The sequence below is a fragment of the Anthonomus grandis genome, chromosome 3 (assembly GCF_022605725.1).
Source record: "Anthonomus grandis grandis chromosome 3, icAntGran1.3, whole genome shotgun sequence".
In the NCBI taxonomy this organism is placed as follows: domain Eukaryota; kingdom Metazoa; phylum Arthropoda; class Insecta; order Coleoptera; family Curculionidae; genus Anthonomus; species Anthonomus grandis.
The window spans coordinates 4,579,272-4,601,914 of record NC_065548.1 but is presented as its reverse complement, the minus strand read 5'-3'; the positions used below and the strand labels follow the sequence as shown (position 1 = coordinate 4,601,914).

General features: G+C 32.7%; 2 protein-coding genes across 5 annotated transcripts in view; one reads left to right on the top strand and one right to left on the bottom strand.

The window, feature by feature from the left end:
• The window catches only part of LOC126734289 (tubby-related protein 4), a 54,605-nt gene extending 37,584 nt beyond the window's left edge, over nucleotides 1-17,021 (top strand). For both annotated transcript variants that reach the window (XM_050437847.1, XM_050437846.1), the window contains exons 15-20: nucleotides 2,864-3,002; nucleotides 3,071-3,477; nucleotides 4,743-4,934; nucleotides 5,119-5,303; nucleotides 5,416-5,613; nucleotides 15,708-17,021. In XM_050437847.1, the coding sequence (XP_050293804.1) occupies nucleotides 2,864-3,002; nucleotides 3,071-3,477; nucleotides 4,743-4,934; nucleotides 5,119-5,303; nucleotides 5,416-5,613; nucleotides 15,708-15,824 (1,238 nt within the window). In that variant the 3' untranslated portion in view covers nucleotides 15,825-17,021. The remainder of the gene's footprint in view (nucleotides 1-2,863; nucleotides 3,003-3,070; nucleotides 3,478-4,742; nucleotides 4,935-5,118; nucleotides 5,304-5,415; nucleotides 5,614-15,707) is intronic.
• A 1,883-nt stretch (nucleotides 17,022-18,904) lies between these two features.
• On the bottom strand, nucleotides 18,905-22,170 carry LOC126734424 (glutathione S-transferase 1). Of its 3 annotated transcripts, none has more exons than XM_050438050.1 (6): nucleotides 22,059-22,170; nucleotides 20,114-20,272; nucleotides 20,004-20,062; nucleotides 19,806-19,947; nucleotides 19,407-19,524; nucleotides 18,905-19,171 (listed from the first exon to the last, which is right to left on the bottom strand). In XM_050438050.1, the coding sequence occupies exons 2-6, from the start codon at nucleotides 20,252-20,254 to the stop codon at nucleotides 18,939-18,941; spliced, it is 693 nt and encodes a 230-aa protein (XP_050294007.1). In that variant the 5' UTR covers nucleotides 20,255-20,272; nucleotides 22,059-22,170; the 3' UTR covers nucleotides 18,905-18,938. The 3 variants fall into 3 exon arrangements, with proteins under 3 accessions (XP_050294007.1, XP_050294006.1, XP_050294008.1); XM_050438049.1 differs by having other exon boundaries at nucleotides 22,017-22,168; XM_050438051.1 differs by having other exon boundaries at nucleotides 22,055-22,111.
• Nucleotides 22,171-22,643: the final 473 nt, after the last annotated feature.

Below are 22,643 nucleotides of genomic sequence, written 5' to 3'. Positions count from 1 at the left end.
AAGGCCTTAGAAGAACAAGAAGAATTTTATCAAGAGGAAAAGTTAGTACAGAACACGTCAAGGTAATCTTCAAGAGCATTTCAGGTCTTTTCATTGAGATACTTTTACGAGAAAAATCAGTGATACAAAAAGAGAAAGCAGAATAGATCAAATATGATGAGTAACAAGAACAACACCAACAAAAGCAGAGTAGACGGAGAAAGAGAGACAGAACAAAGTAGAAGGAGGAAGAGAAAGAGAAAAAAGGTCGAAAGGATGTCTCAAGTCACTCATATTTCAGAAATAGACTATAAAACCATTAAAAAAACTGTTTTTTTGAGTTCTATTCGGTCTTAATTCCAATTACTTAAATAATCTGGATCATTTGCTTAATTCGTCGATTTTTCGAGTTGTGAGCACCTTGTACCTTAACCAAAAAATGCCTGGAAGAATATTTTAGACCTGAAAGAAACAGAAATATTTTTTCAGGTTAAAAGAAAAAATTGAATATATTCATAAATCGGGACGATATTGAATTTGAATGAAAAGCTGTTACTTTCTATTAGCTTATTGAATAAATTCAAACACCCGTGTGATGTGAAAGTGAACGAAATTGAAATATTCTTCCAGGCAGTTTAATTCAAAACATTACTTTCTATGAACTTGTTAAATAAATTAAAATACCTAGAAGTTGAATTTAACAAAGAATTCTTCGGATATCCCGGTTGTACAGTTGCAACTGTAAAAGTAGAAGAGGCAGTGTTAAACCAAATTGAGTAAAACCCTACAAAAAGTACAAGAAATACTGCTACAAGAGTAAATATTAGTCAATAGACAATATCGTAAATATTAGTCTCCAGCATCCCGAAGAGGAAACTCCAAACCATTTATATAACTCCAAACCATTTATATCTATACAACAGAAAAAAAAAAGAAAATCCTCAGTTCGTGGTAAGATATCTATTTATAGATGAAGCAAATTTCTCAAAAAACGCAATTGAATGAATGTTGACAATAATCACATGGGCATAAGAAAATCCGCATTGGAATTATTGAAAGTCGGCACCAGCAACAATTTTCGGTTAATGTATGGGTGGGAATTATTGGAGATAAGTTGATTGGTGCATTTTTTTGCCAGAACGATTAACTGGAGATGTTTATCGGTATCTTCTAGAAGAGGAATTGCCTGCATTATTAGAAGAAGTCTCCCTTGAGCTAAGATATCAAATGTATTTTATGCACGATGGTGCTCCAGCGCACTTTAGCTTAATTGCTCAAGAATATTTAGAAATTTTTATATCTAGCCGCAGAGATCCATAACCGTGGCCTCTGCGATCTCCCGATATATCGGATATATTTCCGATCTTCTGAAAGATGTAGAAGAAATTGAAATATTCATTCCAGTAGTTGAATTAAATTTTCAAAAATATCTCATTCTGTTGAGGAATGACGTCAAAAAGTAAAGAAGATTAAGAAGAAAAATACGTACAAAACAAGGAAAACAGTATATGAAGAGAAGAGAATGAAGAAGAAAAAAGAGAAAGGATAAGAAGAACGAAAAGAATGTTTGGAAAAACATGAAGGATATAAGAATTCCAAGAATACAGAAATTGAATTGGTTGTAGATTGCTACGCATAGTTTATTAATATAATAGTTTATTAATCCCCTAAATAACATGTAGTGTACAAACTTAGTACGAATCTAGATTATAGTTATAACTAAACAATACATTTCCTTGCATTGAGGTACGTTTTCAGTAAGGCCGATTTTAAAAAGAGAAGTAGAAAAGAGAAAAAGGAAATTGTAGGTTCTCAGATCACAAATTCTCTTTTTACTTCTCTAAGAACTTCTTGGCTGTTCTTTAAAAATATTTATTAATATTCCATTGAAATTATAGGGAGGAAAATAAGAGGAATACTAAAAAGAATAACATTAACTGAAAGGGGAATAATGAGAATGCCTTTGAGACACCTTAAATTAACACAATAATTGGATAGAAATATGGAATCAGACAGTAAGATTGAATACGGAATTAGAGGAAAAATAAGAAAGCCTATGAAACATTTTAGGAAAGCATAAAGAACATGAAGGCCTTACAGTTAATTCAGCACAAAATTCAAAGTAAACCTATATTTCAAAGAAAAATAAACTAAATTCGAGCACGTGTAATTTCGTTTTTTAAATCCTCCAAATTTCTTAGCTCTTCAGTGTAAACTTGGTTCTTTAAATAGCCCCACAAGAAAAAATCTAGCGCGTTAAGTCAGGTGACCGGGCGGGCCACCTAACCGATCCATTATCTTCCAAATCTAATGTCAAGGAAATTTAATACAAATTGCGAGTTATGAGGTGGAGCACCATCTTATGGAAGCCACATATTAACTGGATACACATTGGATATTGATTAAATACCTTTGGCCAGTACATTTATTCCCCAAATATTCTGAAAGTGAGTTTCTCGGACCCAATGTGTGACCTGTATTCCAATAATGACTATTATGATGATTATCCTATTCCATTATTGTGAAATCACTCCATATAATTTTTCTTTGTTTGTAATTATTGCACCAATTGAATTTTGAAGGGATGGTATCTGTGGTTAGCCAGAATTCGCTGTACTAAACTTTTGGGTATATTTATCTTTTGTGAGATGCTACGTATTGGTATATATGTGGATTTTATTATCACTGGAAGAAAATTGTCTGTAAATAGACATGGGACACCCTGCATTTATTAAAAATGATACTACCACTTTCATTAACGCGGTATTTAAGCGTTAATGGATACAGTTTTGAAGATTCAGCCTCTGGCCATATATAAATTCGTTTTTGGACAATTTTAATGCACTTGCTTATATTAATTTTGACTCTTCTTGATTTTCTTTAGATACATCAGCAGCATTTCTACCTTCTGGAATAATGACCAGAAGCTGTAGCGTCGGCTATTTGGACATGGTGGATGCTCAAATGGTACCGCCCAGTTTTAGGTTATCGAATCTGAACCGCGGTGACAATCCGAGTAAAAGGTATACACCTTGAAAATCCTTTATTTTCATTAAATTTATTTATAAAATGTCACTGATCGTTGTTACAGGCTGATTTTAGTAAATAATCCAAAAGACCCCAATAAAAAGCGCCAGAGTCGCCTACGGCAACGGCCCAACGCGAAACAGGCCAATCAGCTCGAGAAGTCAAAAAGTTTGGATTCCAGTGATATTTTTCATAGTTCTAGTTCTAGTCCTAGTTTTGTACTGAAACAGAAACAGATTCCGGAACAGAGGGAACCGAGCGACCCCCCGCCGGCCGAAATCGCTAAAACTACTAACGTAGATAAAATAATTAGACTCGACGATGGCTGTAATAGTAATATTAATTATAATAATAGTAGCAAAAACGGCGAAATCCAAAATAATAATATTAATATTAATAATAATAATAATAGGAGAAGTGCCAGGGACTTCTTTTCGTCGCCGCTAATGAGAAGGAAAAAGGAGCCTAAAGGTAAGTCCCAGAAAGCAAAAATCCATTTACGTGTTAATTAGATCTCAACTAAATTATAACACACGTACATACTAAACACAATAACTGCTAGAAACATTTATTGACACTCTATTTTCTTCCTACTACTTATTTCGATTCAAAAGTCGCGCCAATAATCATCAAACTTGAACTGACACCTAGCGGTGAAAGTTTCTAATATATTAGGTAGGCAACCGTTCCGGAACATTCACTAATTATTCGCTAAATTTAGATGTGGCAATGGTATCCTAACCTCAAATTTCGGACACATTTTGTAAAATTTAATTAAGAATTTGTTAGAACCAACTCGAATATGGAACAACGATAATTGAGAAAGGGATAAGAGAAATTGATTACTTTAGGGCAACAACTTATTAGCAACAGCATAAGAATCAATTGTCAACAACTATCAATAAACACTGCCGATTCAAGACGTAACGTGTGACAAGGAACATAGAGAGACATAGAGAGCCATGTTTTAACGCATAAGTCTATCTCACAGCACAGAACACAAATATATAGAAAAACAAACTCAAATCAAATAGTATGACAAATTGACAATGACAAATGATGTTCTATCAGTCAATGTCAACAACTATCTGTCAGCTCTCTGTCAATTTTGCCAAGCAACATGGCCGCCATACGATTCCGATTTTCAACATACAAGTTTCATACATGTGTCTCACAGTAAAATTATGAGGATAATAAAATACTGCAAGTTAATTGACACTTTTTAAATTTTAAACAAGTACAAGAAAAATATCAGAACTAATGCAACTATCCTCTAATTATATATAGCTTTCTATTTCGTATTTGTAAACATAACCTCCCAAAAAGTTTAATCGTTTTGTTTCCCTACAAATGACACCACTGAAACTGGTCAGAGTGACTATGCAAAATGGCGGCCACCTAGTAGTGGTAATTTATTTTTCAATGGATTGACGGTCCAGGCATATTTAGTAAGTTCGTGACCTTACCTCATTTGACATATTATGAGGATAGTTAGAGAATATTGAAAATCATAAATTATACTAAAAACTCTTTGTGCGTGTCTAGAGTTTAGTACAGTTCTTATTAGAATTAGAGACAATTAAATTTTTTTTTGGGTGTCTCTGGTACAATTTTAAATATAAATAAAAATTCCAAACTGGATCATAAGACACTTTTATATACACTATTGACCACAACTGATCAACTCGAAGTAATTTAAGAAACTCAAAGTAATTTAGTAATTATCTTTGACTAAGGTAAAACAAGGACGGAAAACGAGGAGAGCAGTCCCATAGAGAAGAACGGAGTGCCTATACATACCCAGGCTTTAGTTAACTTAGAAAAACTAATTACCAGGCTAAGAGAGGACGACTCTAGTAAGGCGACACCCCCAAGTTCACCCAGGTTACCTAGGAGCTCACCGTCCTCACCTGCTCCAAGTAAAAAAGGTATTTCAAGCAATGTTTCAATATTTTGTTAGAAAGACAAGCTCAATTTGTAAAGCATTTGATAGTATCAAGAGTGTTCAATCCATTGAAAAACTTCTTAATAACTTGATGATCAATCGCGTTTTTAATTAATTATTCGTAATTTAAGTTAATTCTTTACTAGATTTTGGGTTTTTTTTTAAAGGTTTTAGGCCTCAGTCCGCCTCGCCTATCCGTAGAAAAATAATGAATTCGCCGTTCCTACGGCGCCGCCATAAAAACATCCAAGAAAGTTCCGATGACGAGGTGACCGCCTCCGGAGACGAGATCTTCAACGGTACCAACTACAAGGACCTGGAAACGTTCCAGAAATCGCAACTAAGGCAAAAAGTAAGCGATATCCAGTCCCGATTTTCCTTCAAAACTCTGCCTTCTTAAGCCTGAAATGTATATAGACGCTTTCGGCAAAAGCTTCCCAAAAGAACATTTCGGACTGTTTCAGCTAAAGCGGGGTAAGATCGAGCCGAACGGGGCGAGTTGCTGCAACAACAACCAGAATTCGACGCAGAGAAGGGAGTTCGTGATGCACAACAAGGCCCCGATGTGGAACGAGAACAGTCAAGTTTACCAGTTGGACTTTGGGGGGAGAGTTACTCAGGAGTCGGCCAAGAATTTTCAAATTGAGTTTAGAGGAAAGCAGGTGAGTGTGCCAATGTACCCTTAATTGCTTATCGAGGAATGGAAGTACCATATTCTAAGAAAATTGAAAAATTAGAATCAGTGAACAATAAGTTTGTTTTTGTTCAACATTAATTTAACTTATTTGTGTTAAAAAATTTGATATGACAAAGCTCAGTGATGCGCGAAATGTCATCTTGTTAAACGGCTTTGTGTTTACACTGGGCATTCATGAATTTATGTGTTTTTTCATTAGTTTTTGGTTGAAAAAGGAGAAAGTCTCATTTGCGTTTTTTTGTGAACCGTTACGATGATACAAACTTGTGCCACATGGTGATTCAAGCCGATTTCTTCGCAAGTAAATACCGATACGTTCATAAAATCTCAAGGGAGAACCGTCATCATAAACGTAGAGTAGGGGATCATAGAAATAAATCCAAATATAAACTTGAATGTGAAGTTAGCGTATGTAAAACACGAGAATCTTTATATTTTTAAACCAATATTTTTTTTGAATATACTTATCTATTAAGAAGGTATGAAGATTAAAAAACTCGAGTTTTGTCCAAGTTTTTATTCACAGGACTGATTTTATGTTTTTTTGCTGTCTTGGCAAAAAAATGGCATATTAAAATGTGGAAAATATGTATCTTATAAGATACGTTATTAGGAAATCCATAATAATTATAAAGTATTTAATTACCATTAAAATCCTCTTTATTAGATACGCACCTTTAATGTAATGAATTACGTTAAAAAAACGCATAAAGAATCCATAAACGGTAATATTGCTCCTATTTAAAGCATACTTTATAATTAATAAACGTTTTTGATATAAATATTTATTGACGACGCCACTGGTAACGATTCTTTGTGTCGGTATCATCAAAAATGCGATAGAGCGGCGTTGCCATGTTGTTCCCCTTTCTTTAATATACGTTATCTACATTTATTTAACATTGAATATTCGCTTCTTTATACAGTATCTTATCATATTATTTCATTACAGAAATGCTTCATATGTTATTAAATGGGAACTAGTATTGTTTTGTGCCTGTCAAAATAAGTGTCAATTTTTCTTGATATTCCAAATTGCTCATTTGCTATTTCTATATAAGAATTTGACATCGGGGAACATCAAACAAACTGTCTATAGTTTGTACTAATGCTAATTCTAGACTTTCAATATTCTAAGACTATTTTGCACGTTTTAGGGATATCAAACTTTCGTATGTTTGTATGGATGCTTTAATTCAAACTTAACTTAATTAAGAAGATATTATGTGGGGTGATCGTTGAAATAATAAGATTTATAAAGGTGATTACTCTTTTTTGTTTCCTGAGTCTTTAAGTATTTAAGCTTGTGCAGGTAATTGCATATACTTTGCTTTGATGATTTGTTCTTTTATGTTTTGGAAAACGATGTTTGATTTATTGCACGATATTTTTTTATTGGTGCGAATTTCTACGTCCCAGTATAGTTTGTATTTTTGTTTAGTGAAGTGGATGGTTGTTTAAGAAGGAAGTTGCTGGATCTGTTTTGCATGTATCGGTTCGCCTTTTCCTCCTTCTTTTTTTGTTTATTGTAACCCTTTCCTTACAAGAATTGTGATCGTGTTTTTTCTATATTTCGCGAGCTCTGATCTTCTAAGTATATGGAGATTTTCTACGGTCTATTTGGTACCTAACGAGTATGTACGTATACGAGTTCTTAGTTACAATTGTTTATAGATATACAATATTTTGAATTTTATAGGTTTGCTGAACTTAGCACTGAATTAGCCAGGCTGTAGGCCTGTTTTAGTGCTACTGTGTCTTTAACACCAACTTTTATCACTTTACACCAATGCTTCGTATCATTTTTTGACCCATCATCCTACTATTAAACCAGGCCCGTTCCTGGCAGGTATGCAGCGAATGCACTGCACGCAGGCGGCAAAAGTTAGGGGCGCACATTTGATCTCGCATCGACACGTCTGTCATAAATAAAGTACATTTTTTATTATAATTTTCGTAAAAGCAGGAGACTTATATTATGTAGAATACTACTATTATCTATATAATCGAACTCAAAAGAAAAACAATATCAATGTTTATAAGTTTAAGGGGACATTGATTATTGCAAGTTGCAAGAACGGGAAAAAAATGAATATTATCAAAAGCAACCGCCTCGGTTTTAAGTCGATAGCGGCACCTTGAGAAGACGGAATTAGTCCTACTCAGACTTTGTCCTACGGTCGATCGGAACGGTTTGGCTTTTCCAATGCTCCAAAATCCAAATTTAAATTTGGATGAATGTTATAAAGGAGTCAAAAATGTTATTAGTTATTTAACTGAAAAACGGTCGGATAATCGATAGATGTTTTTATTAGTGAAGCTGTAGCAGAAGCCCACAAGATTGATGTAGAGCCAGTGTTTCCCTTAGTACGACAAAAAAAAAAACAAAAATCAGTTTTCATATGAAAGTACTGATGAAACTGTTTTCGATCCAAAACAACAATTTAAAATAAATTTTTATTATCAAATTTTAGATACCACAATTCAATCTTTACAGAGACGTTTTGAGGGAATTTCTCAACTTATTGATATACAACTCAATGATTTATTTGGGTTTTTATGCAATTTTCAAAATTTAGATTCAGAAGTAATAAGATTATCGTGCATGGATTTAGACATAGCTTTGCAAATTCAAAAAGAAGAAAAGATATATAAAGACGTTGATGGAATCGATCTGCATTATGAAATCGTGTCTTATTCCGGAATTAGTCCTACTCAGATTTTGTCCTACGGTCGATCGGAACGGTTTGGCTTTTCCAAAACTCTAAACCCTAAATCTAAAACAGATGCAGACTCACCTATAAACGTTTTAAATTATATTACCAAAAATAATCTGATATCAGAATAGTACTCAGAATATTTTTGTGTTTACCTATATCGGTGGCGTCGGGAGAAAGAAGTTTCTCGAAATTAAAAATTATAAAAAATTATTTAAGAGCTTCTATATCCCAAGAACGATTATCGGATTTAGCAATTATCTCGGTTGGAAACCAGATTTGTGAAGCCATTGATCACAATGAAATGATAAACGAGTTTGCATCTTTAAAAGCCAGACGTATTTTATTGTAATGTGTATTTGTTTCTTATATCCTTGCTTTATATGTATATTATAAATTAGTTAATAGGTATTTTTGCTTAGAATTTGTTTCTATTTGATAACTTATTGTATTTATTATTATTTGGAGGGATCAGTACACCCTGACTCCCTGCCACATTTATTTACAGTAATTTTATAAAAAGAAAAATTATGTACGAACAAAAAAAAATATATATATTATTACACTGTATCTATCTTAAATTAACGCCTAGGTGTTCATAACGCACCTGTGTGCGCTGTTGTTTCAAAAAAAGTTGGTTCTATTTTCCGAATTATAATAAACTTGCTTAACTAACCTTAAAACTATTGTGATAAATCCTGCTCTCGATTTTATATTTTTTGTCCTAGTTTTAAATGAAATATTTTTGTCCTTTTAGTCCTAAATACCTACGTCTCTCAACAATTGCATAACACTTGTTATTACATATTATATACAAGTATAAAAACTAACTATCCTACATTAGAAAACAGTGGCAAAATCTTGGTAATGGTTATGAACATACTTATTGCATTCCTTGCTAAATTTTGATTTATTTTTTAATTTTTTTAATGTGCAAGGCAGAAGATTATAGGTTTTTGGTGCTAAGTATACAAAGAATTTTAAATTTATATTTTTTAAACTGCTAGGAATGTATAAATCACCTCTAGCCCTTGATCTTGTATTATGGATATGATTTATATGGTTTCTTATGTGAGTTTTAAAATGAATATATGTACATATTGTTATAATGTATAATGTCCTTATATTAGTTGCTTGTTCTGTAAAAAGTTGATTTGTAGGGAAAAGCCTTGATTTGTTAAAAATAGTCTTCAAGATATATTTATGGACAATAGTTAATTTATATAAAGCATTGTTATATAATCCTCCCCATACTAAAATACCATATCTTAAAATTGACTCAGTGAGTGATTTATAAATTATAATAAGTTCCTTAATATTTAGAAACGTTCTAAGTATATAAAATGTATAAATCAATTTTTTTAGTTTATTTGTTTATTAGTATTAATTGATAACCTGTTTACTCATATGTAATTAACTTTAATAAAAATACATTATTTTTAAATACCTATATGCATACATATTATTTTTAATTATTATTTTAAAAATAAATATAAGGGGCGCCAAAATATATTATGCACGCAGGCGCTTGACACCTGAGGAACGGGCCTTCTTTTAAACTCTACCTTATCTTGTAAATCTAATGTTTGTAGTGAGGTCCTTTCCAAGTTTTTTTTCTGATAATGCAAATTTTGTTGTCCTTATTTTCTAGAGTAATAGTGATTAAACCAATTTCAGATAATCATTCATATAGTCTATGGAGTTTCTCATTTGGGAAATTTCCGATTTCACTTCCTTAGAGTGCAGTCAATCTGTCATCTGAAAAGTGTCGATTTCGGCAAAAATAAGCCAAATTTTGATACTTTGCCAAAAGTTAATGTGCCTTATAAAAAGCCCAAAAACAAAAAGTTGCGATCCCTTTCCCCCGTACTTTTTTTGGGAAACTTAAAAATTTTCTCATAATGGATTTTTCCCGAAAACAAGGAAAAGTGTCCGAAACGAAAAATTATTAAATTGCATAGAATTTTTATTCCAGGATCGTTTTCGTAAAATCAAATGCGCAGAAGATAAAGGGCGCTAAAATCACGTAAAATTACTTTTTCCAAAATTTCGTGCTGAAATAATGTTTTTTCGCTCTTTCAAATATGCTCAATGTGTAGAACTCAAAAAAGCCTACAAAAATGCTATATGCATTTTTTTTCCAATATCTTGTTATCGAGATACAGCACGTTTATTTTCCAAAAATCGCATTGTATCAATATGAATGGCACGTAAGAATTTACTGGAGTTGTTGAAAAAATTTTATGTCATTCCCCCTTCGTTTGATAATTTTTGGTTTAGTCAAAAATTTTTTGGATTCTATTTCTTACGGCAGCTACTCAATTAAAAGAAAAATTTCTAAGACAAAAAAAGTTTAGAATATAATTATCTACAATTACTTAAGTCAATGTACATGCAATAGCAGACAAGATAGAGGGCGCCGAAGATCCTAAAAGTTTATTTCAAATTTTTATAGTAGCACAATGATTTTTTGGAACTGTATTTGACATACATTGCAGTGCAGAGTAGTTACTTTTACTTTTTCGTAGCAATGTATGACATTACGTAGTTGCCTGTAACTGAATATTCCTTTAAGCGAATTAAAAGGTTCCGAAGGAGGATATAATATAATAATAATCGTTTTCAGGCCTTCTTCTTCTTGTCATTTCAGCGGTTCTGGACTTATAAGTATCTCAGGATATGAAGGATCAGTTGGGGACATAGAAACTGGCAAGGATTCCGAAGCTGGTAGTTTCTTTACGTGCGCAATATTTTGTTTAATAGTCTTTTCATTTCCATGCAGTGTTAATTCATTTCCATGTCTGTTTAAGACCGTCGAATCAAAATTTGGTGTTTATTTTTGTATAAAATATTCTTAATGAAAACATCATTTCCAGCTTTAATTTCACTAATAGTAGCTCCTTCCTTATTTGTTAAGTCCCTGTCATACATCTCTTCGTCCCGTGTTTCCATTACATCTTCAATACTGGAGAATTTTTCGATTCATCAGCAGCTTCAAGGGGGATTTGCCTGTTGTCCCATGTGGTGTTACATTGACATCAGCAAGTATGTTAATATTTCCTTCTTGTAGATTCTATCGCTCTTTTTATAGGCTATTTGAAATCGCTTTTCAAAGATTTGTTAAAGTTTTCAACGCTTGAGACCAATACGGAGGAGAATTTACTAGCTCAGTTCCATTTATTGAGCAATAGTTCTTAAATTCTTCGCTATTAAAGTTAGTAACATGATCTGCCTTTATGGTTTATGGAAGTCCCAATCGACAGAAAGTTTCATCCAAAGCTCTAATTACTGTTGAGGAACTAGTGCCTTTTGTAAAGACAGCTTCCACATAACGAGAGTAATAATCAATAATCACTAGTAATAAGTAATCCTGATTTGGTTCCTCTCACATATAACCCATGGCCACATACCTTTATGGTCCAGATATATAGCCGAGGGTTTGTTGGGTTATGAAACTATTAAACATTCCCAACAGGTTTTTACGCGTGTTTCTCGGCTTCCCTATCAATTTGAGATCACCAAACCATAGCCGACGCTTCATAACCGTTTCTTCTGGATGACCTTCATGTGCTGACTGTCATGTTTGTTTCCGAAGACCTGCAGGAATTATTATTTTATTTCTACTTAAAAGCAAAGGATTCAACCGAAATGGGTAGAATGGACTTTTGTCGTTAGGTGACCATGAGTCTTCTGATAACTTGTTTATCGTCTCTATTATTTGGACATCATTACTGCTTGCAACTATGACTTGAATGGACATAAGAGTGCTTGTGAAATAGTGTCGTCATCAAAAGTCTCATCCGATACCAATTTACATAATCTGGAAAGAAGATCAGCAATATTTGATTTCCCGGTGACCCTCTATCTTATGCGCATTTGATTTTACAGAAAAGATCGTGGAATAAAAGTTTTAGGCAATTTAGTAATTTTTTGTTTCGGACACTTTTCTCTAAAACCCATGGTTTTTGCAAAAAATCGATTACAAAAAGATTTTGAGTTTTCCAAAAAAGTACGGTGGAAGGGATCGCAATTTTTTCTTTTTAGACTTTTTATAAGGAACACTAACCTTTGGAAAAATATCAAGATTTCGCCTATTTTTGCCAAAAAAAACTTACAGATTAACGGTACTATTAATAACTGTGGTAAGCTTAACAAGATTATGATTCACTCGAGATTCTTCATCATTAACTAAAGTCTTTTAATTTTCTCTAGTAGTAATATAAAGCTTATCATTTTTTACAGCTGGAACATTTCCGTTATTAGTGCGCAATCGTCACCAATCCAAAGCTTCTTGTGTTTCGAAAGTACCATTGCTTCCATTTTGCTAAAGCATTTACTATGACAGTATTTGAGGCGTCAAGTTGCAAAACCCGCCTTGTCCATTTTTCAAAATAAATTGTGTTCGTAAATATATCAATACCTTAGAATACCCAGGACCATACAGCCACAAAATGCAGCAAAAGTCGCTCCTACCTATTTAAAATTAAGTTTAGAAATCGATTACTGCGGCAGAATCCATCTTATCCATTTATATACTTTCACTGTGATTACGCTTGCAATACCCGCTTTATACCATAGGTACTTATATAACAATATGGTATCCAAGTATGATGCTACTGTCGCCTTATCCATAAAGTGTGAAATAAATGATTTGATAATTTTGGCAACTCTGTACTTACTGTATGAAAACAGAGAACTTCCAACCAATTCAAACAGATTTGTTTCAGCCACGTGCAGATAAACCGCCCGGCGTCGAATTATCAGTTTATTATTTTGAAGCAGTCGTCTTTAGCTTTTTAAAAGCATTTTAAGTATCGTTTATTTTTATTCGGGGTAGAAAGTGTGTTTCATAATATTTGTAATGGATGAAACTACAGTCATCATTAGCAGCAAACGTAAACGTAATGTAGAAACCTGGAACGTGAGCGAGCAAAGAAGAATCGGTATGCTGCAAAAACATTACCAACCAAACCAACATGTAAACACAAGAAACAAAATGCCTTAAAATGCAATGAATTAGGAATGCAAGATATTCTGCACTTCCACGAGCAATTTTACGAAAACAAAACGAAAATGCAACAAGACGAGTTTATTCTGCGCTATACAACTCAGGAACAACCACAACGATTAAGAGCTGAAAAAGTAGGAAGTTCCAGAAAATGAATGACAGTCAGATTCTTTGTAAGAGTCCGTACAGGCAATAAGAAGATTCAAGTATGTCAAAACTCATTTTTGTCGATATTAGGTATCAAAAAAGATAGGGTACAGTTAATTTGCAAAAGACATCTAGAAACAGGCTACGGTCCAGTAGGAAAAAAGGGTGGAAATAGACATCCAGAAAAATATGAGGATAGAAAAAAGTCCGTTACAGATTTTATTGAAAAACTGCAGCCTGTTGAATCCCACTACAGCAGACATAAGTCGACTAGGAAATATCTTCCTTCAGAACTAAGCATCAGAAAGCTGTGGAAGATGTACTGTGCTTCTGTTGAACCAAATCTTGCAGTGAAGTATGACTATTTTCAAATGGTTTTTATTTCTGACTATAATATTAGTTGTAAAAGCCCCAGCACCGATGTTTGCTCTGAATATCACTCCCTTAAAAAAATGTTCAAAAATTAAATTGCCGGAGGTACAAAAAAATCTACTTATGGTTGAACTGAGAGTGCATAAGTTAAAAGCACAGTGCTTCACCAAAATGATTCAAAAAGAATTACCAAACACAGTAAAGTTCTCCTTTGATTGCCAAAAGAACATGATTTTACCAAAAATCAAGCAGCGTATTATTCTAGGCAACTGTACTGCTATAACTTTACCGTTTGCATTGGAGGCTCAAAATCTACACAGACACGCAATTCTGTACGGATATATACATGGTTGGAAAATGAAAGGTCTAAGGGATCCAATGAGATAACTTCAATGATAAATCATCTCCTAACGACATATACCTTCAGCGACGACATTAATGTAGTTGAAATGTTTTGTGATGGGTGCCTTGGACAAAACAAGAATTCCACGATTGTTTGCATGTTAGGATACTGGTTACAGACGCAAGCATCACCTACTATTACTGAAGTAAAACTAACATTTCCAGTAGTTGGGCATTCTTACCTACCCCCGGATCGAGTGTTTGCAAGAATCGAAAAGGAAGTTCGTAGAAAAGAAGTCATAGTTAAACCAGAAGATTATTACTTGTTATTTGAAGAGCAAGGAAAGCTCCAAAAAACTAGGTGACAGAGAATGTATTGTGAGTGATTGGAAAAGTGAATCATCCCATGTCATGAAAAATACTTCCAGCTGGCACTTTAAACTTTCCCAGTGTAAAAGATTGTCGCTGAAAAAAAACGCTAAAGGTGACATTGTTGTTAAAGGGGAAGTTAATTATAAGTCTGATCTTTCAACCCACAGATGTAAATAGCTCCGCACAGCTAGTGCGGAGCTATTTACATCTGTGTTTCAACCTATAGAAGTTTACTAAAGAAAGGCCAGTCTTATAGAAATATGGAATTGGAACGTTTACCTGCTGGAATTCCTGTTAAGCAAGAAAAAATCAAAGATGTGGAAAATCTTCTACGTAAGCACTATGGGCAAGAGTGGCGAGATCAGAATATCCTAGTGTACTACCGAGAATTACTAGATGAAATTCAGGCAGCCCCAGAAAACTTTCAAGAAGATTCTGATAATGATGAAGTACCGCTAGTAACTTTGTGTAAAATAGTTTTTGTCAATTATCTCTAAATCAAGATTGTGGGATAAGGCGGGTTTTGCAACTTGACGCCTCATTTATTTATCGTATATAGTGCAGTGCAGTAAACTTTGTACAACTTCTTGGCAATATTTTCATGTATGTGCGACTGCAAATGTGTCGATGGCTTTTACGGGAATAAACGGGTTTTTAGAACGGCCCTTAATCTCTAATCTCTTGTTTCCTTTAATTATCTCTTTTATTCTGTATGTCGTTTTGTTGGAGTCCCAGATATTTTATATTACGTTTTGTTTTCTTTTATATTGCCTACTAATACTAGCAAGTGATATATGTATAGTTGCAACATGTAAGGATGTTGTTTGTTGATAAGTGTCTGTTTAGTTTTTATTATTATCTTTAATGCAAATTTCTCTGAATGAGAATGATTTTCAATTTATTTGCAAATTATTATTATTAATAATATTATTGGGCGTAGAAATGCTAATAGAATGATCACTTGTCCTTGCCAGACAGATGCCAGAAAAAGACCAATATACCGAATTCTACTGTCAATAATTCAAGAATAAGCTTCTGAGTACTATTTACCTCATATACATATATATGTGAGTGTGATATTTATCCATTCTTTAACTCCAGGTGATGCAGTTTGGCCGTATCGACGGTAACGCCTACACCTTGGACTTCCAGTATCCGTTTTCAGCATTGCAAGCGTTCGCGGTCGCCCTCGCCAACGTCACCCAACGTTTAAAATAGTTCACGTTGTCGTTCCACGGTGCCAAGATGAGGAGGTGTAGATGTCGCGTCGGTGATCTGCACAGTTTCTGTCTCTTTTGTCGCATCGAGAGACAAAGATATCAGATATGAAGAGGATCATCTTCATATTATGTAACCAGCCTGCCATCGGTATACACGTCTGGTCAACTCATGTTTTGCGTGCAGTGAAGCTGCATTGTCGTTCTCTCATTCACTTAAGGTTCTTCTGTTGCATGCATGGGTACTTCGGCCTTCAAGAATGACATTGGCCAGTCGTGTATACTAGATTTAATGCTATTTAATTTGTAGTCCAATGGGGTTCTTTTTTAGTGCCTATCCTTCATTAAAATGTGCGACTGGTAGTTAAATTTGGGTGGCAAAAAGTAGACACTGATGTACTAAAAAAATTCTTTACATATACCAGGCATATTTCGTTGTATAATTGTACTAAATCCTGTATAAAAATATTCATTTATTACAGAAATTTATTAACAAAAATCAAATATTTTTAAAGAAATTAAGCTAGAAAACGATATTTTTGAAATTTGACGTTGACTTGACAAGAATGACATTTACACCACATAAAAAAGAATGACAAAAACAAAATGGCTGCTAGGGAGCAGGAGAGAGGAGGGTCATAAAGAACCCCAGTGACATATATTATAGTTAAATTCTTGGGCGCATGTGCAATATGAAGCTTAAGTCAATTTTTTTGGATATTTCTACAGTGTGTCAAAAACAGGGTTCTACCCTTATTAAATAATATAAAAGGCAAGCAACAATTTTATAGAAAAATAAAGTTTATTATGATTTTTTTCTATGGTGGTGCCTTTGTTAGGACTATTTATTTATGGATGCGTTATATTGAATCGGGTTTTGCACTAAATATTTATAAATGATAACCATCAGTGCCGCGTTAATTGTATTTTTAATTATAAAACAAATAATGCCAATAAATAATGCTTTGTATACAGTTTTGTAGCCTACGTATTATAGCTGCAACCTAATCAAACATAGAACACTTTCTTTTCTATGAGTTTTTTGTTTTGTATATTGTTTTAAAAAGAAAGTGTCTTATATACAGGGTGGTTTGCATATACTTTGCCAATAGTGTAACTGTATTGCGACATGTTGTCTATTTTATAGCTGTTTTATGGTAGTTTTGTTACCTGTTTATATAATGGTTATTTATTATTATTTTTTGCATATTTCATTTGTATAAATGTTGTATTCATGTTACTTATGTATATTAAAACACGGTTTCTTTATAAGAATTTATTGTTTTTTTTTGAAGCCTTCTTATCCCTTCCTACAAATTAATATGGTAAGTGTCCATGAAAAAATACCAACGCCATTATCAGCAGTGTCGCCATTTTTAAGTTATGTAACCAACTGTTTTGACACAATTGACAATTGTGACAGTTCAACAATTAATGTGACAGATGTCAGTTGTCATGAGAGTCTTTAGATTTGAATGAATGATCTGATCTTAATTCACCCAAGGAAATTTAAAAAATCCAATTTAATTATTTTTGATGTGATTGTATCGTGACGTCAATAATATCAAAATTGTATAACCTATTTGATAATTATGATAGTAGTTATACCAGAACAGAACTGTTATGACAGATACGGCACTTATGCTGTCACGAGTCCATCCTATTTTTCATTTAGACTTCAACGCCATTTTGGATGTCAACTTCCGTGTAAAAAAACTGTATTTTAACTAATCACTCACAGTTTAAGAGTTTTTCTATCCCCTTCTATAGAGCAAGAGCAACCGTCAACGTTATTTTGGATATGAAAGCACTTATAGGTTATGTAAGCATCATATTTGACGTAATTGGTAATCATGATGCTCTACAAACTAATTTGACAGATGTCAATTGTTACTGGTAAGAGTCAGTAAATTTGACTGGTCTAAATCCATTCAATTAAACAAACAAATGGTTGTTTGATGTGACGTAATTGACAATTATGACAATTGCCCTAAGAGAACAAAATTGACATGACAGATGCCAGTTTTACTGTTACAAGTCGTTTATTAATGTTGACGTCTATTACATGTATAGCCGATGATATTTCTTTAAATATTTCATTTTCTTTATAACAATTTATTATTATTTTATACATTCTTCTGATGCTGTATTGAGTGATGGGTGTGTACAAAAAAAACTACTTTGGCAATAATGTAATGTTAATTGTCATTAAATACATTTATCAACGCCATCTTAGATTTCATCTATGAAGTCATTTTTAGGTTAAGTTCAGCTTTTTTAGAAGTTGCTTTGCCAAGCTTTCATGACATAATTGACAGTATCTATATAAGTGGAAAATTGCTCTGACAGATGTCAGCTTTTACTGTCACGAGTCGTTCAATCGTGACGTCGTATTACAGAAATGACTAACTGCAGGTGAAAACCTGTTTGACTACAACATTGCAAGATTACTATTATTTATATTGCATAGAAACTTCATTAAACTCACTTTGATGATCGTGTAAGCACCCTACTGTCCTTTATGAAGTCAACGCCATTTTGGATGTCAGTTGTATCATTTATAGGTTATGTAAACATCAGTCTTGACGTAATTGTCAATTTATGATATGACAGATGTTAGTTTTTACTAGCACGAGTCGTTAAATTTTAACGTTTTATTACAAAAATGACAAACTGTAGTTTAAAATCTGTGACGTTTGACTACAACATTGAAGTTCTGCATTAAGTTTAATATAATAAAACTTAAGTTTTACAATTTTACAGATTAGTAATATACAACTAACTTGATATTAATAAACTACTTCATATGCATGCCATCCTAAGAAAGATTCTTTGCAGTAATTTTTAGGTTATGACCGCAGCTTTTTCACGAGTAATGTTGTCAAACTTTTGTGACATAATTGACAACAATGACAGTCCCTATCCAAGTGCAAAATGACTTTGACAAATGTCAGCTTTTACTGCTAAGAGCCGTCTAATGTTAATGTTGAGAATCGTTAACGTTTGATTTGAATGTGCTAGTGCTGTCATATTTACTTGCCTAATTAAACTGTATAAATACGCATAATAAATAAAACAGGATTTCTCTATTAAAAATTTATCAGTTTTATTAGACTTATTTCCTGACAGGATGTATGGGATGCACCATATGGCTCAGATCAGGAGGGTTTTTCTCAAATTCGCTGATTTCCTTCATTCCCCTTTCCACTATTTTCCATAGTTCAGGATATTCCTGCTTGTAGGTGTCGTACCATTGCTGGACCAAGTCGTATTCGGAAAAATTGAAATCGATGGCTTCGAGGCACATTGTTGCCGTTACCAGCTGAAAGTCCGCGATCGTGACGTTATCTAATGAAAATTGGTGGTGCTAGACATATGTCACACAACGTTGCCATATTTTGTTATTTAGAAAGAAAAAATAAGAATCACTCGTGTTTGGACTAAAAAAGTACACAATTTAGTCAAATATTATTGGCAATACTTTATAAGGATAATATACTAGAAAAGTCTACATATGTTTTTAATATAGCAACCCTAGTTTAGGATTTAAAGAATTAGTAGCTCCACCGTGGCCATTTCTTACCTGTAGCTGCATATTTCGTCCCATTTCTCTTCAGGTAAGTGTTGAAGTTGCTTAGGGCGATGTGAGTTTTCTTTAAACTCAACGGAGTTCTTTTGTAGTCGAAAAATATCGGGGCCATCTGAAAGTTCAAATTATTAAAAACAAAATATTTGAAGGTTTCTTAACGGCATTTGGCAACGTGGTGCACGTGACTAATTTAATTCTTCTGATTGGCTGTAACTGACCACGTGGGCTATGGGGCGGAGCTAACGTCACGTGAGTTTGCAGTGGCGTAGCGGTAAAAAAATTGTATGTAATAATTTCGCGATTTTTTTAATAAAAGAGTAAGTAATAATAAATAAAAATTGGATATTGCTGAATCTAAATATATCGTTTTTATATGATGTTTAATATGCTTACCACATGCTCAGAAATATATCTGTAGTACGTAGACAAATTGAAACAGAGCCTATGGTTGACCAAAGCCCTCTCTTTTAAGTCCTTAGGATACAATGTGGAATCTTTTGGGTATTTGTCAGCTAAATATTGCAATATGGCATTGCTACAAAGAAATTAATGTAATATTTAAAACTTATTAAAAAAATTTATAATAATTACCTTTCGCCAAATTGAAATCCATTGTCGTCTAATACTGGAATTTCTTTTTGAGGATTTTTCTAAAAAAACACTACACTAAAATAATTTGATTTTTTATAAATAGTTCTTACCAGCTCAAATTCCTTAGTCATATGATCTCCCCTTCCAAAATCCACATTGACCAGGGAATATTCCAGGTTTAGGTACTTAAGGCACTGTTGAACTGCCAAAGAGGGAGGACCGTCTGATACTGAATATAATGTAAGGGGCATTTTTTATAGGGTGAGAATCTGAAAGTGTCAAAAAAATTATAGTGAAAATGCATGTTTTTCTATGGAAAATACTACAACTTTCTGACTTAAAATTAGGACAGTCCTATTTGGACATTTTTCCAGAAAAATTAGATTTATCATAATGACAATATGTTTAAAGAGGTATCTGGAAAATCTGAAACGTTTTAGGAATATTCCAGGGAAATAGCTTGTATCATCATAATACACGTTTCTGCAATATTCTGCTTTAATGTTATCAGATTATTTTTTAGAATTTATTTAAATAAATTAAAACAAATAGAGTCAAATTTTAACCGTTATAATGCAATAAATATCTGGAATCTTCCAAGAATTTATACATAAAATAGTTCCATATTTTTAGGATATTTTAGGAGAGACCCTTAATTTATTAAATATTCCCAATGATCCTTTATATTATTTTCAAATTATTATTAATTTATTGGATTTTTTAAAATATATTGAAAATGTACTGTATTGAACATATAATACAAATATTCCTGGAATGCTTTAACTGAAACAGTGTCAGAATATACTGAATATTAAGGCTTAAAAAAATATCATATTTTCAAAATAATTGTTAATAAATTGATCTAAAAATATTATTGAAATATTCCTGGATTACCTTAACTGACAAAGTCCAGAAATAGATGGAATTCAACTGCCTGGAAGAATATTTTTATTTAATTCAACAGATTTATTTAGGAACATATTTTACTTGGACTAATCTCGAAAACATACTAGGAACATCTGGATATTCTTTGACATCCAAGTGTTAATGGGACATTTATGGAATATTCCTAAGTTTTTACGGGAATATCCGCAATATTAACCATTAAAAAAATAACAAGGTATAAAAAACAGTTAAAAAATATATATATATATATATTTACTAAAATGGTTTCAAAACGTTTTAAGTAATAAAATAAATAATTAATTAAATATGCCCGAACTAAGATTTTAATGAGACATGGATATATTTTAGGCATCTTGCTGTGTTTTTATTAAAATTATTATATCTCCCAAAATATTACTTGGGTAACTTTAAGCCCCTTACGATATTTGTACACCATAGTTTTTAAATATTCTGCTTTTTGTTTCATAAGAATACGTTGATTCGTTTTTGAGATATTAGACTTTGAAGTGAGTGGACACTTTGAAGACTAACCTTAACTTTAACCTTTACCTACAATTATACAACAATTCTAACTTTAACAACAATTATACAGCACACTCTTTTAAATATTTTGCTTTTTGTTTCATAAGAATACATTGACTCATTTTTGAGTTATTGAACTTTGAAGTGAGCGGTCACTTTAAAGGCCATACATTCCCTCTGGCGTTCACTTGACAAAATATTTGATTTCTCTAAAAATATTACTTGGACAACTTTAAACCTTCAACAACATTTATACAGCACACTTTTTTAAATACACTGCTTTTTGTTTCATAAGAATACGTTGACTCATTTTTGAGTTATTGGACTTTGAAGTGAGTGGTCACTTTGAAGACCAGATATTCCGATGGATTAGTCGGCATTATTGGTCGTGGGCAAAATTATGGACTTTTTTGACTGTTTATTGACTGCTAGTGGCGAGATTGCTCCTAAAGTATTTATTCTTCAACATTTTTCAACAAAAAAGGCTTAAAAAAATAAGTTTGTACTTATTTTCACCAGTTTTTGGCCAAAAAGCTCACTAACACCACGATTTCTATGCTCAACAAAAGCAAATTTATCTAATACCTTTTTTCAAACTTAATCCTAACTAAAGGAAGACACACATACACACATACACTGACTTATTCACTTCACACCCAAGATAATACTGAGGTTTATTTATTTATTTATTCCCACATTTACAGCAGAACTGAATTATCATTGAATTTAATATAATGAAGCGAGTATAAACGCAGAGACCTTGAGCTGCATAAAAAACGACTTTCGACAATTTATTTTATTCATAATTATTGTTTAGTAGGCCGAACGTACTCTCTGGTTTAAGGATATTTAATTAGGATATTCCAGGATGAGTTTGTTTTTTAAAGGATTATGAATAAATTATTAACTTTTTTAATTACCACACTATATATACTAAAAAACCAATAAATTCAAGTTTATAAGCTGATATTTACCTAAGTAGACCTTGTGCTATCATACATATTATGCACACAAGCTGTACTTCCTTTAGGTTATATAAGGTTTTATCAAAAATTTGCATTTTTTTCTCTCGAATTAACTGGGTCACAAGAATCTATAAAAAGTGACTGGGTCAGTTACAACTTGCATAATAGGATTTTTTTATGTAACCTAATGTTTTTATCATAGACAACATAATAAAAAAAATAGTTTACACTTTTACTCACTTGACTC

Coding starts and splice junctions, on each gene's coding strand:
- LOC126734424 (XM_050438050.1), bottom strand. CDS start 20,254: ATGCCCCTTACATTATATTCAGTATCAGACGGTCCTCCCTCTTTGGCA. Junction 19,948..20,003: donor GGATTTCAATTTGGCGAAAG/GTAATTATTATA, acceptor ATTTCTTTGTAG/CAATGCCATATTGCAATATT. Junction 19,172..19,406: donor GACGAAATATGCAGCTACAG/GTAAGAAATGGC, acceptor AATTTTCATTAG/ATAACGTCACGATCGCGGAC.